Source organism: Coloeus monedula, assembly GCF_965178545.1.
Source record: "Coloeus monedula genome assembly, chromosome: 2".
Taxonomy (NCBI): Eukaryota; Metazoa; Chordata; class Aves; order Passeriformes; family Corvidae; genus Coloeus; species Coloeus monedula.
Genome location: NC_138782.1, coordinates 61,776,566 through 61,789,852, shown reverse-complemented (window position 1 = coordinate 61,789,852; position 13,287 = coordinate 61,776,566). Strand labels below are relative to the sequence as shown.

Genomic DNA, 13,287 nt, shown 5'->3' with positions numbered 1-13,287 from the left:
TAAAAACCTAAAGCTCCTGCCAAACTGACTTCTGAGCAATTGCCACAGCCTCACTTTATACTACCAAGCCTTCTCTTCCAGCACTACATATGTGAACAGAAAGCGAAAACAGACTAGTGGGCAGCATTTCCACAGCAGCCCTCAGGCACCAAATCTTGGCCACACGTATGTTGGAATGACCCACATCACATCAAGTCACATCACGGGTATATTTTAGCATATTTTAGTATATTTTCCCCCCCAACATTTGATTCAGTTATGCAAAAGACTAGAAAATGCATTTTGAAACAAGATTTTCTTTGTTACTGATATGTGTTCTTATACATGGGAACATATATACCATGTATACACTGCCATTGGCTCCAGGGTTAATTTGGTAAAGATATGTTGTTGTGCAGTTTGTAGAACAGTTTGCTGTCCAACAGAATGAGTAAAATTTAAATCAGATGTAAGCATTTATACTAAGACCAAGAAAAACAACTGACAATTCTCAAAATTTGTTTTACTTCCTTAACAGAGCTGAAAAGGAGTGGATCAAATCCTTACCGTGTGTTGGGCTTCAGGTTCTCAATTGGCAAGTGAGTAGACCCTGCAGTCCTGGTTGACCACTTATTCTTTAAAAAGTCATCATAGGATGCACTGTAAACCAGATAGCCTGTAAACAGGAAAGACAAACAGTTGGGAGGATTCTAATTATATTTTAAATAAATTATATCCCTAGGTGTCACAGTAAATTTTATGGATTAAAAGGAGTGGAAACATCTTTGAAATATTAAAGTGATTCCATGCCTAACTCTCCTGGAAAATCCCAGCCTATAACAATTTCCTATCATTAGCTAATAATGATGGAGCATTACATCAGAGGATGGCATCCAGTTGTGAATTCTGATTTAAAACACAATGAAGGCAAAAAGATGACAGAGGCAACCCATTCACTGTTTTAAGTGACACAATGATTGTGCAGACACTAATACAGTCAGAAATATCAGAGTTTTTTTGGGAAAAAAAATTAAAATTATACAAAATTCTCAGAACCTTGCTTGTCAGACTGTTATTTGATCAAAATTTCAGTAAAACAAGCTAAGCATTGCCTTGGCCCCAGATTCCAAGATAACTGACTGTGAGAATTTACATTATTTTCCTACAAAAAAAGAAAACAAAAGCAGACTAGAAGACCACCAAGCCAGAAGCCCCTCCACAGGCAGTCCACTCCTGTAGCCACACCCACAGCCAGGCAGGACCCAGACCAGGTCCAGCCATGCAGTCACGTCTGCTTGTAACAGACTGCAGCCAAGTGTGAAAGATGTTCCAAAGCAGGCCCTGGGGGTGGCTGCAGTGAAGCTGAGGGCAGTACCTGGGGGCAGAAGTGCTCAGTCAAGCAAAGTACTATTACAGCTACCACACAGGCAGGATGTGATGCCTTCAGAACCACTGTCACAAAATCAGTGCCAAAATCTCAAGATCTGGACCAACATGGGCTGCTCACTCACTCTGGCACTGAGGGATGACTGACGGACCTTTCTCATTCCTCAGAAAGTAACTCACCTCCCTCAGAAAACTGCAGTGGAGTGAGAACTTCATGAGCCATCAGCTCAGTTTAAAGTAAAATGGTCATTTAAGAAAACCTTCACCTTCTCCACTCTCCCATCAGGAGAGAAACCCTCAAGAGAGTACCTGTTACCATGTCTCCTTGAGCAGGTTTGGCCCAGTCCACAATGACAAAGGAGTGACAGCCCTCAACTGCCACGACCGTGATGTTGTGAGGGGCTTTCAGGGGACGCTGATCTTTCTCTCTGAAGTCATTAGGGATGATTTCATCAAGGCTCTCCACTTGGAAATGCTCCAGGGCCTCTGTCAAAGAGCAGGGGGCTGCTGGATCCTTATTGAGATAGGTCACATAAGGAGCTAGAAAAGACAGGGAAGGGTGGCACTTAGTTAGCAGTTTGAGGCATGCCAGAGTAGCACACAGGCTGGCAATTTCCTAAAGAGAGTCAAGTTTTGTGGTGCATTTTAAAATTCCTCACCTTCCAGCCCAGAAACTGCTGTCAACAAAGCATGGCTCACAGCCAACTTGATTGATGAGCAGCAGGAATGGGATGCCAACATTCAGGTTTACTCCACACTCACAACTGCACCAAATTATGCAAAGACGAAGGACTGTCTTTGCTAGAAGAGGCAGAAGAGAGCAGCCTGACTGCAGCACTCTCCGCACGCTACCTCCAGCTGCTCTGGACGGTGTGATGAAAATGTCACCCAAATTCTGCCTTTCCACACATGGGAACACATCCCTGCCAGGGCCTTCAATCATCTAAGACTTTACAGGTCTAAGTAGTTGATTCTTACACAAATATCCTGAAGCCGGAGCGAAACAACAAAAGAAACGTAAAGAGTAATTCCAAGGTGAAGTCCAACCAGTTTAAAGGGATTGTTGTGGTCCCCTGGGTACTAAGGGACCAGGAGTCAGGAGTCCCTGCCTTCCAGGCATGTGCTACCAACCGGTAACTTCTATTTTTAAAAGCTTTATACTTCCTGGAATTGCACTTCGGTTCAGAAAAAGATTAAACCATCTTTTTATTGCCTTAAAAGTCACCGTAACATTCAAAGTAACGACTATAAAACTTGCTTTGGAAATGTTTATTCAGTTGCAATAATACAATTCATTGAAATGGTAATATTATTTCCCTAGTGCCTTGAAATGTTCATAAACCAACGTTTCTTGGTTTATCTTATTGGATTTCATGCCCTAAAGGAATTTTTTCCAGATCTCGCAATGAAGTTAATTTTAGCCTCTCCAGCTAAATGAATCAAGAAGCACTGTCAGTGAGAGAGCTGAATAGAAACATCATGAAATTGTTTGGACAGAGAAACTCAAGATGCACTGGAAAAAGTTTGGCATATATAAAAACAAATCTTTTACTCCAGCAGCAGAGTTCCACTCTAAGCCACATGAAGCTTGTGGATATTGGAAGGGAAGCCAAGACATGTCAAAGATGATTCTGCATCCCCTGAACTCTTTTCTGAAATGCTAGGTGAGTCAGCAGCTGACCTGATCTCAGTTCAGGTGCCAGAAATATGTAAAGGGCTTCAGGGGGTGTCACCAGCCTGGGGTGGAAGCTGGAATGCAGTGCCCTACAATCTCCAAATCCCTCTGTTCTGGGCCCCAGCTGCTTCTCTGTCAAAGAAGCAGAGCAGCTCTGAAGTCAGTGCTGCAACACCAACCTACACACTTGAATGGCTTGTGTACACAGGAGGCATGGCTCATGTAATGGGGGCTCCTTCATCAAATTCCTTCTACTGAGAAAACATTCAAATAGCAAAATCATATTTATCTCTACTGGATTTACTTTTTGGAAAGTTCATATCCAAAATACAATTCATTCCTTGACTTTGAAGCATGCTTTTGACACACATGCTTGTGCAAGGTGGATGAAATCATGTGGGTTGGACAGATCAGTGTAAAAGAATCAGGTCCCCCAGAGGAAGACTCACACCTACATGGAAACTTGCACTGCTGGAACTACTGGTGTGAAGTTAGATGCAGTCAAGCTGTATCAAGCACTGGTGTAGACACTCTTGCTCTCTTACTAACTTCAACTAGACCAAACACAATGCAGAACACAGAGCAGAGCACTCAAAATGAAAGAGGTTTGTACTGGTCCAATGAAATAACTGTGGGCCCACACACAGACACACAAGCATCAAAGCAAGGAAAAAGGTACTGCTGTTCGGCTTCCCAAGGTGGCAATCCTTAAAAGAACCACACACAAGTCTACTGGATGTGTTTGTGCAATGGTCTCAGGTTAAGGGCTGGCCTTGCTGGAACAAGAACTCTTTGCAGCACAAGTAGTAAGCTACATAAACCAAAGGACATCCTTACCAGTGAAGCGTTTCTTCCCAGCAATATCATATTCTGACACAGGGCCAGTGCCAACAACACTGGTCTCTGGATAGACAACCTCCAATTCTGTCGTCGTAGAAGCAGTGGTGGTGATGACAGTGGTGGTGGTGGTTGGTGGCGAAGTGCTCTCAAAAAACTCATAGTCTTCAGAGGAAACATAAGATGAAAATGTTAGCATGCTTATCTAATTTTGGCTGAACTGAGAAGGGAAACATTTCTGTTGCAATCCCAAAGGAGTGCCACACACCCTGCCCTGGCTGCTGCACACTCTTTACAGGCCTCTATGTAGAGGCTGGTCACACCTCAGCCTTGCAATGGTTTCTACCAAACTGATGGACAGTGAGCACAAAGTCTTCGCCTCAGAACCCTCATGTGATTGCTGATTTAGACCTCAGTCACACGATTAAACAGGATGACAATTAACAAATGTATTTGTACAGCAATATCCTGAATGTGCATCTGCCACCTCCTCTCACAACCCCCAAGAGACAATGGCACTGTAATTGAATCCCTGGCCAAAGCCCTCAGATGCCAAAGGAAGGAGATAAGGGAGAGGAAAAAAATGGGTTTTTAAGAAAACTGTGTTGCAATTCTAAAGCCCCAGAGGTGGTTCATACCACCCTCAAACCCTCCTGCGATGGAGACGTGGAGTCCAGTACTTGCCATTTGTGGTCCCTCCGGGGCCACGAAGGAAGGCAAATTTCCCTACATGACTCTCATGGTGTTCAGTCCTATTAAATTCAGTGCTCTTTGAAAAGCTAGTGTGCTACCTGATTGGTAGACAAAATGAAGGGAAAGTAGCATTTGGCATCCCTGCCATGACCTCACGCAGGCTGGGGAACTCAGCTCATGTCTTTGATTGTTTTGTGCTTAAACTGCTAAAGCATCTGTTTTCTGCAGGTGACCTGTACCTAAAGGGAGGCCTGGCAAAATACCTGTGCACTGAGGATATTCTGCATCCATGGAGATATAGGGAACATGGGATATGTGTCTTGCGCAGTTTCTAGTTCATCCCCTCCTCTCCACATTCTAAATGTCAGTCTCAGTATGAAGTGGTCAGAATTAAAAGTACAAATGTCTATGTTATCTTCCACTCAGCTGCTGCACTCCCTTTTTATATGTTTTCCTGTCGTTGGTTAGACTTAAGATCCCAGCACTACAACCACAAATAAAAAAACTTTCATTGTTCTAGAGCCATAAATTCTACTAAAAAGCTTTTTGTTTAACTGAGGTCTGTACTTACCCACTTTCATATGCGGGGATAGGAGCACAAATTTGAGGATTAAAAGGGATAGAACATCAGATGTCACTGATGGCAGAAAGTGAATGCTGTTCCAATAATTGAGAATTTGCATTCCCTATGCAAACTTACAATTAAATGCTGTGACTTGATGCTTCCTCTTCAGCTAAGTTTTGTATATCCTTGATTAAAATATCAAGATGGCATGAATATAACTCTGAAAAAATATTTCCCTCTTTTTCTTTCATCTGATTTTAAACTTCTTTGATTTAAATTCCACATGAATTGAGCTGATTAGTTATTTTATATGTAGGTGATCTCATTCAGTATGAGCACACTTAATTGTCTAAATACAGGCTACCCATTAAAATAAAACAACTCACTAAGGTATTTCAAGCTTCCAGGGCTCAAATGTTATTTGGATTTTGTATTTTAGAGAAGGTAATTGACTTAGACTGGACTGGAGTTAGAAGTTGTACCAGAGAGAGCAAATCCAGAAGTGATGCAGTGTCTATATGACACAGCTCTAAAAAGTAATTTTTTCCTCAATAGGCTCCTGTTAGATTGCAGGACTGATAGAAAGGGACGTCTATGTCCAGAAACAGGTGGATTTGCACCCTTTCTCTTCACATGAGATGCAGAACTGTTTTCCAGCTCACCACCACTCGCTTAAGCTCCTATCTACCAATCTGTCTCCTTGAACCTAGTTCCAAAGAAAGAAGACAGAGAAAAAAGCAACATGACACTTGCAATAGACTTCTATAGTTAAACAGTACCATCATCATATATCACATATGCCTCTGGAGTTGCTGTCACATCTGCATCCAGTCCTGAGAATGTATCTATTGAAGGAGAAAGAAAAAAATGCCATAAGAATTCAATAAAATAATTCTGGAGTAAAGTTTAAAATAAAAATATTTAGCCAGTTGAATTGTAAAGAAATAAGCTAACTGCCTAGTTTCCAAATAACACAGTGACAGTCCACTCTGCATATTTTGAATAACAGATGAGAAGCTAAGTGCAGTAGTCAGGAGTTTTGCTGGGGGAAAATGGGTTCAGGGCTGCTACACAAAATAAAGAGTCCAGAAGCTCTGCCCCAGGCCTCAGCTGCTCTGAAGCAAAGGTAGGCTGCCAGCAACTGCATAGTGCTCACATCTGGATTTGACAATATTTTATAGTCTCAGAAGCAGCAAATGTGAAAATATTATATGCCAAAAATACCAACCAAGCAATTAAATATTTCTACCCAAATATTTTTGTGGAGGTATAAAAACAAACAGCCCACACAGCCATGACATTTATAGACCCTCATGTCAATGGTCTTGCAAGTAATGCAGCCCAAAAGGAATGGATTTGTAGAATGAAGTAATTAGTGCTGGATTTTCTGGAGTTTTACTCTGCATTTGCTCTACTCTGATCCTATGGAATGGCTGCCAGTTACAGATTTGGCCACATAGGTATAATCCTGAAGCACTGCTTCTGCTTTAGTTTCATCCAACATGAATTCAGTTCAGGAAATCAGAGCGAGATTGCTCCAGGATGCAAATGAAAGCATAGCAAGGACAGATATTATGAGGTGCACATCAAAAACATTCTCTTGATCCACCCCAAAACCCAATGCAAATGCACCAACAGACTTCCCAGATGACTATTCCTTTATATTATCTCAGTATCTCCGCAGGACATTAATCCAGCACCAGATACATCAACCATCAACCATCTGTTGAATCCTGAAGGCTTTCCTCCACACTCTGAGGAAAGCATTTCTCCACATGTTATTCAGGGAAGCCAAAGATTACACAAAGCTCAGAACAGTCATAAAAAGCCATGCAAACAAAGCAAAAGCACTATGCTGTGACCCGCTGCAGGTACCATCAGAAGTCTCCAGTGAAATGCTGGGGCTGGGGAGTGGCCAGCGTGTGAACAAAGACAAGAGAAAGACAGCTTTGATCTCAGGACACTTCACATACACTAGTAATGTTCTGGTAACACTCAATAGAGAAGCAATTGTGTTATTTTTACTAAACCAGTACTGCAAACAGTGCAAAATTTCAACTTCCAATGTTGATTAGTTCACAAATATAATCTGATACATTTTCATTTTGCTGATTCTTTTTAGAACCAACAATTACAGTATGACTACTTTTTTCCTCCTAAAATAATTTTCTTTTAAATACACTGTGTGATTTTAATAACAAAATAAACTTTAAAACACAGGAAATGGGTTTTTTCTTGTTGGAATTCCACATATTAGAATCTGAGACTTCCTCATGATAGACTTCTACAGCCACTCTTCAGGAGATGATCCCCTTGGAAGTCACTTGATTTCTCTGAGAGTAGTCAGTCACAAAGTAGGTTCTTTGCTGAATTTTGCAGATCTACCCACAACTGTCCAGCATCAACCAACATCTATAATGCATGCATTTACCTTTGACCACCTAAATCCAAGTAAACAAGAGGATCAGATATGCAGAAATTTGAAATCTTTCATGGGCAGATTTCAACTCATCCATGTTTATTAGCTATTAAGTCTTTGGCCTACCTACAATCCAGCAAAGCCAAATTTAATTTTATATTTTTGTACTCAATTTCAGTGTCTGTGCTTGTTTAGCATTAGCTATTTCATGGTGATGATAGGGGTACTTCCCCACAGACCTCTCATTTTAATATTTTCTGCACATACTCCAGCTGCCGTTCTTCTTGCTCCATCACCCTTCGCTGAAGCTCTTGAGTAAACCCTGCCTGTAACAAATAAGGCCAAGTCTTCCTATGACCACTTGCTGCTGACTTTTGGCATCTGTAAAGACAGTCTTGTTGTCTTACTTGTCTTACAAAATCCATCACTTGATTTTATCACATGCAACGCGTGGTTAAGTCTCCACCTGTTCTTTTTTCTGTGAGTTATGAATAAAGTTTAGTCAATTTCACTGACAAATCATCCTTGTGTGGCCAAACTCCTCCTTGAAAGTTAAAGACTGCTGAATCTAGTGAAAAGCTGACAATAAATTCTGCTGGGTTGAGAAGAAATCCTGCCAGAGATAAAAGAATTTGCCAAAGTTTAAGTAGAATATTTGGCGGTGGGTTTTGGCACTTGCAGCCCTGTCTGTTTGTGAGTAAAGCACTAAGCAACAAATATCAAGCTTTGGCAGAAAAAGTATTTCACTAAATAATGAGGAGTGTTTTCTAGACTCAGATTAAAGGGAAAGACAAGATAAAAATATATTTCAATATGATTTGGAAACGGTCAAGTGAAAACTGCATTAATTGTTTAGATAATTCAAGTAGTAGTTGTTTACCCTCTTGAAATATACACTTCACTTGTTAAACAATAACAACCATCATTAAACAAATACCACAAAGATCTTTTCTTTTATAGCAAGTTCCTTTGTGGAACAGGCAGGCTGTTTTGCTGTGTTTATCTAATCCTGAGGCAGGTTGCTAGGATTTAAAAAAAACTAAAAAAAAAAAGACTCTTCAGAGAAGCTTTTAAAATTTCCAGGTAGGGACTAATATTGCTCAAGCTATATACCAGGTAAGAAGCAGAAATTCAGCACCATCTTGTCCTTTCACTCTTCCACTGTGAGGCATTTGCAGACATACTGTCAAAATGCCAGGCAGTTTATGAGTTACTTAAAGGCCATTCTCATTGAACACACAGACTGAATAAAAACTTAGTTTTGATTCGTGCCTCTGTGAAGTTCAAGGATTCAGCAAGCCCATCTGGTAGAAGGCAAAAAACGCAAGCAGAATTTTTTAAATGTTCAGAAAATCACACGAAAATTCCCCAGCCTAGAAGTCTGCTACATGTAACACCACAAACTATTTTGTTGCTCAGCTTCTGGAGCCTACTTTCAGTTTAACCCCAGACATATTTAATGAACTTCTACTGTTCTTACAATGTGTATTCTCAGATGACATCCTCCAGGTACCAAACAGCACAGGCCAAAAAAGAGGAAACATTACGGGACATAATCAACATTTAAGGTAAGAAAAGGAGCTGGGGGGTGTGGGAGGGATTCTAACTACCAAAAATCACGGTTTCCTTTAGGCAACTTTGAAAGTATGAGAGTGACCAAATATAACAATATTTGTAACACTTTTGTAAGTACAATTAAGAACGATGAACTTCCCATAGGGAAAAGCAAAAATCTTCACAGAAATATTTAATGATGAAGTAATTTTTATATATATATATATATTTGTGTGTGTACACATCTGTGCATATATACATCTGCAAGCACACTTCTATAAATGCACACTGTCAAACATGGCTAATTGTTAATAAATACTAACACTATAACTCATTGTAATTCCACCTGCAGAAGGAACTGACATTCTGACTCATTAGTTACCTAGGACAGCTGGGAAAGGAATTTTTGTTTTCTGCTTCTGAGATCCTCTCCCAAGATGCCATCCTTAGATTCACTGTGAGCTGCTGAAGCCATACCCTCCCCCAGATTACTGCCCTTTTCAAAGTGATAGCTCAGCTTCCTAGGCCATGGTTACATGACCTGCTTGTAAATCTACTTTGACTTAAGAGATACAGGTGTATGGGAGAAAGGTGAGAGGGTTTCATTACCCATTAAAACAGGCCGCTGCAGTTGTCAGATGTCTGACTGCCAACATGCTGGTAAAGTTATGGCTGTCCTGCTATTGCCCATTAGCACACTGGGTTGAGGATTACAGATGGGAAGAATAAGGGCTACCATGGGGCTCCCTGATCTGGTTTGGCAAAATAAGCAGCTAACTCACTAGCAGTGCAACATCCAGGTGCTGAAAGCACAAAACATGATAGGGAACAGGCTCAACACCCAAAGATTCTAGTGCATATATACGTGTTTACTTTGGATTTCAGTTTGGCACCAAAACCTAAGCTTGTGTAACTGCATCAAGGAAAAATGACATGCACTGACACTGGTTTGTATTTTCAGATAATAAAGATATCAGTGTACAACTTTCTGCCTTATCTGTGCAGAACCAAGGTTGCCTGTCACCAGCTTCATCTGTGCTGTGCTGCATTCCTGCTAGACAATCTATCTCCAAGGGCTGGCAAGAGAACAAGAATATCACTTTGCAAATGCTGTTGCCACCATGGCTCAAAAGAGACACTTTTTAGCATTCATTGTGATAAATGAACACAAAATAGACAAAATGTATAGTTCCCCCACGTCCTTCCCTGACCTGAAACTGAATGAGAAAACCTTTTATCTAAGTGCTTTGACCACAAAGCTACTGCCTAAACTTGTGCCCCTGTGAGTGAACACATGTGATAAAAGTGGGTCCAACACAAGGGAAGAAATTTGCTGAAAACAACACAATTCCACAAAAAACTTCAGCTATGATGAAAGTTGGCATTTTCCAATGAAAAACCATTTAACACCCAAACTCTTCTTCATATGCTCTAATCTCAGCTCCTACCTTATCAAAGGGACCAAAATCTTCAAGGCAGATTCGTTCCCATTCTACATCCATGTAACTGTGCCGTACAAATAGCACAGCCATGGAAATTCAAACAGCACAAAAGGGAATTACCTTCTGCATTGCACTCTGGCAGGCCATCAAACCCCAGGAGCAAGTTGCCTTCGTCATCATACTCTCCATAGGTGCCTGGAGGACAGGTTGGTGTGGGTTTCTCGGTGGGTGGGTCAGTGGTGGTTGGCTCAGGAGTGGTGGTGGTGGTGGTTGTAGCAACAGTTGTTGTAGTGGTTGTGGTAGTTGTGGTGGTTGTTGTTGTAGGTACTGTTGTAGTAGTAGTTGAGGGAGTGGTTGTTTTCTTAATCATTTCGAGACCAATCAGAGGCTTTCCTCCAAGGCTTATTATGGGTTTATCTTGTGCACTCGCTACAGGTTTACTAAATCTGCTATGTCCAAACAAAGGTAATCCATCAGGACTCACCACTGGAGCACCCTTTTCATCTAGGAGAGAAGAACAAAACCAAAAAATCTCACCATTAATCCCCTTCAGGCTTATAGCATTAAGCATTACTGTGTTTTATCACAGTAGATGCCACAAGAGTCTTGACAGTGTGAATACAGCCTCCTGTAACTAAACTGACAGAAGACAGAGGGTGTTACTTAGGAAAGAGCCATGGCTAAGGAAGCTGGAAAATGGTTCAGAAGAACCTCAGATAAACCACAGTGGTGTTCACATTTTTCAGTTGTTTGATAAACACTCCAGGGAGGTTTCACTTCAGAATCACAATGTGCAGACAATGACTGCATTTCATCTAAGTCACTCTCATAACTGTTGATGAAATGCATGATGAATCCATATTCTGCTCCTTAATGTCAAACATGTGCAAGGAAAAACTGGGATGAGCTGGCAAGATGCTGTCACTGCAGATAAAGTTTTGTGTGCCAAATTCTGGATACTGTAAATATTCATGGTAGCCAGTTTAACAAGAGGCACTGAATTTGTATTTGAGAGATCTGTACAGATGGACTGACATGCAAACAGCAGTGTCATCAGAGAACACACACAGGGTTTCTTACTATTTGTGGTTGGTTTTAGAAGAAAAAATGAAATAAACACACACACATGGCTGGTACAGTGCTAGCAATGGGGAGTAATTATTTCTGTGTATATAAAGATATAAACAATCATCAGTCTTTATTCTAATCATCAATCCTTATTCTGGCTCAGTTCTGCAGTCCTTTCTAATGCTGATACAAGTGAGATGGACTTGAGTAACTCTTGCTGCCTCATACTCAGGAGTCCCACAGGATGTCTCAAAGCCTCCCCAGGTCCTGAAATGTGCTGACCGTCTGGTGGAGACTTGAGGTACAAGCCACTCCAAATGGCTTGCATGGGACCTGGGGATGCCTGAAGCATTCAACAGCTCAAAGACTTGTACTATGTGTACAAAAACTGTAGAGCGTCTTCTGTAAGAAGGAAGTTGTAACTTACCAACAACTGTACGTCCATCCCCTCCTAATTTCACTCGGAGAGGGTTGCCTTGGGAATCTTGGAGATATTTTCCTTCAGCATTTAACACTAGCCCTCGGTCAAGATCTACAATCTAAAAGCAACAGATGGACTCAAGTTTAGCTAGCATGAGAGGGGGTGAAATGAAATTTCACAGCAACAGAAATCCTGGGGAAATTCAGATACTAAATGTGATGTTCAGGAATAGCTACAACACACCTGATCTTTTAAAACTAAACAAGTGTATAGTAATCACTGAGATATCACTGCTGAAGAAAGCAGATTTCCAGAAGCTGGGCCCCAGAGATGCACAGCCATATTCCTATCACCGACTGTAGCTCTCATGTGCCAAGGAGCAAAACCCTTGATTTTCTTGGGCTGCACAACTCCTAAGGTGAATTCCTGTAATACTGATTTCATTATGACCCTGAATAATTTTGAAGATGGGATTTAGAATTATGTCTAACCAAACAAAACTTAAAAATTAGACTAGTTACTTTATACTGAAACGGCAGTGAAAACAAAGTAGCTAAGATTTTAATTGGGATAGGAGACTGAAGAAAAGCCTCTGTCTCATAAAACAAATATGTCTGAGAGCTTGGACTGAATTCCAGAGCTAACTGCAGTTAAAATCCAGTCCTCGTTGCTATTTCAACCCAAAACAGCTGAACCATATGCTGTTTTAACCTAAGGTAACAGACACTGAGCCACAGAACACAAAAATGCAAAAGGTGTTAAGTGCTGGGAGGAAACTGGGAAGGGGACAGAAGCAGCAATTCCAGGTTGGCAAGAGACTTACATCTGATGCTGAGGAAAAGACTGCAGCAGGAAGGACAGCAGATGATGAGATCAGTCTCTGAAGCCCTCCAGGCCCCAGATTTGGCACAGATCCTCTTGCTGTACAAGGTGTTCATCCTGCTTACAGCAAAGCCTTCCCCTCGTGAGGCAGAGAAATGCCCCATGGCCTTCCAAGGACCTTTCTAGCCCCCTTTCTGGAGTCTATTTGAAGTACTTTGGGCATGCTTTTCAAAATGCCTCCCTTGAATGTGACACACCTGATGTTCTTTTTTATGTTCCTCTAATGAAAATGGTAAGATTGAAGCAGCCATAAAATAAATGTTGTTATGTGTCATGCCATGTGCGAGCAGCTCTGCTGACGCCAGGGAAGCTGATCACAGACTCCTACTGCTCAGCACTTGGGCAAACATGCAGGAAGCACCAGTT

At 41.3% G+C, this 13,287-nt stretch overlaps 1 protein-coding gene across 1 annotated transcript in view; it reads right to left on the bottom strand.

Moving 5' to 3' along the window:
* The window catches only part of FNDC1 (fibronectin type III domain containing 1), a gene marked incomplete at its 3' end in the record, with an annotated part of 62,029 nt that overhangs the window by 10,943 nt on the left and 37,799 nt on the right, over positions 1-13,287 (bottom strand). The window contains exons 10-15 of the mRNA XM_082277129.1: positions 12,046-12,157; positions 10,671-11,054; positions 5,915-5,980; positions 3,878-4,042; positions 1,675-1,905; positions 547-655 (exon numbers count right to left, since the gene is read on the bottom strand). Coding sequence (XP_082133255.1) covers positions 547-655; positions 1,675-1,905; positions 3,878-4,042; positions 5,915-5,980; positions 10,671-11,054; positions 12,046-12,157 — 1,067 coding nt within the window. The remainder of the gene's footprint in view (positions 1-546; positions 656-1,674; positions 1,906-3,877; positions 4,043-5,914; positions 5,981-10,670; positions 11,055-12,045; positions 12,158-13,287) is intronic.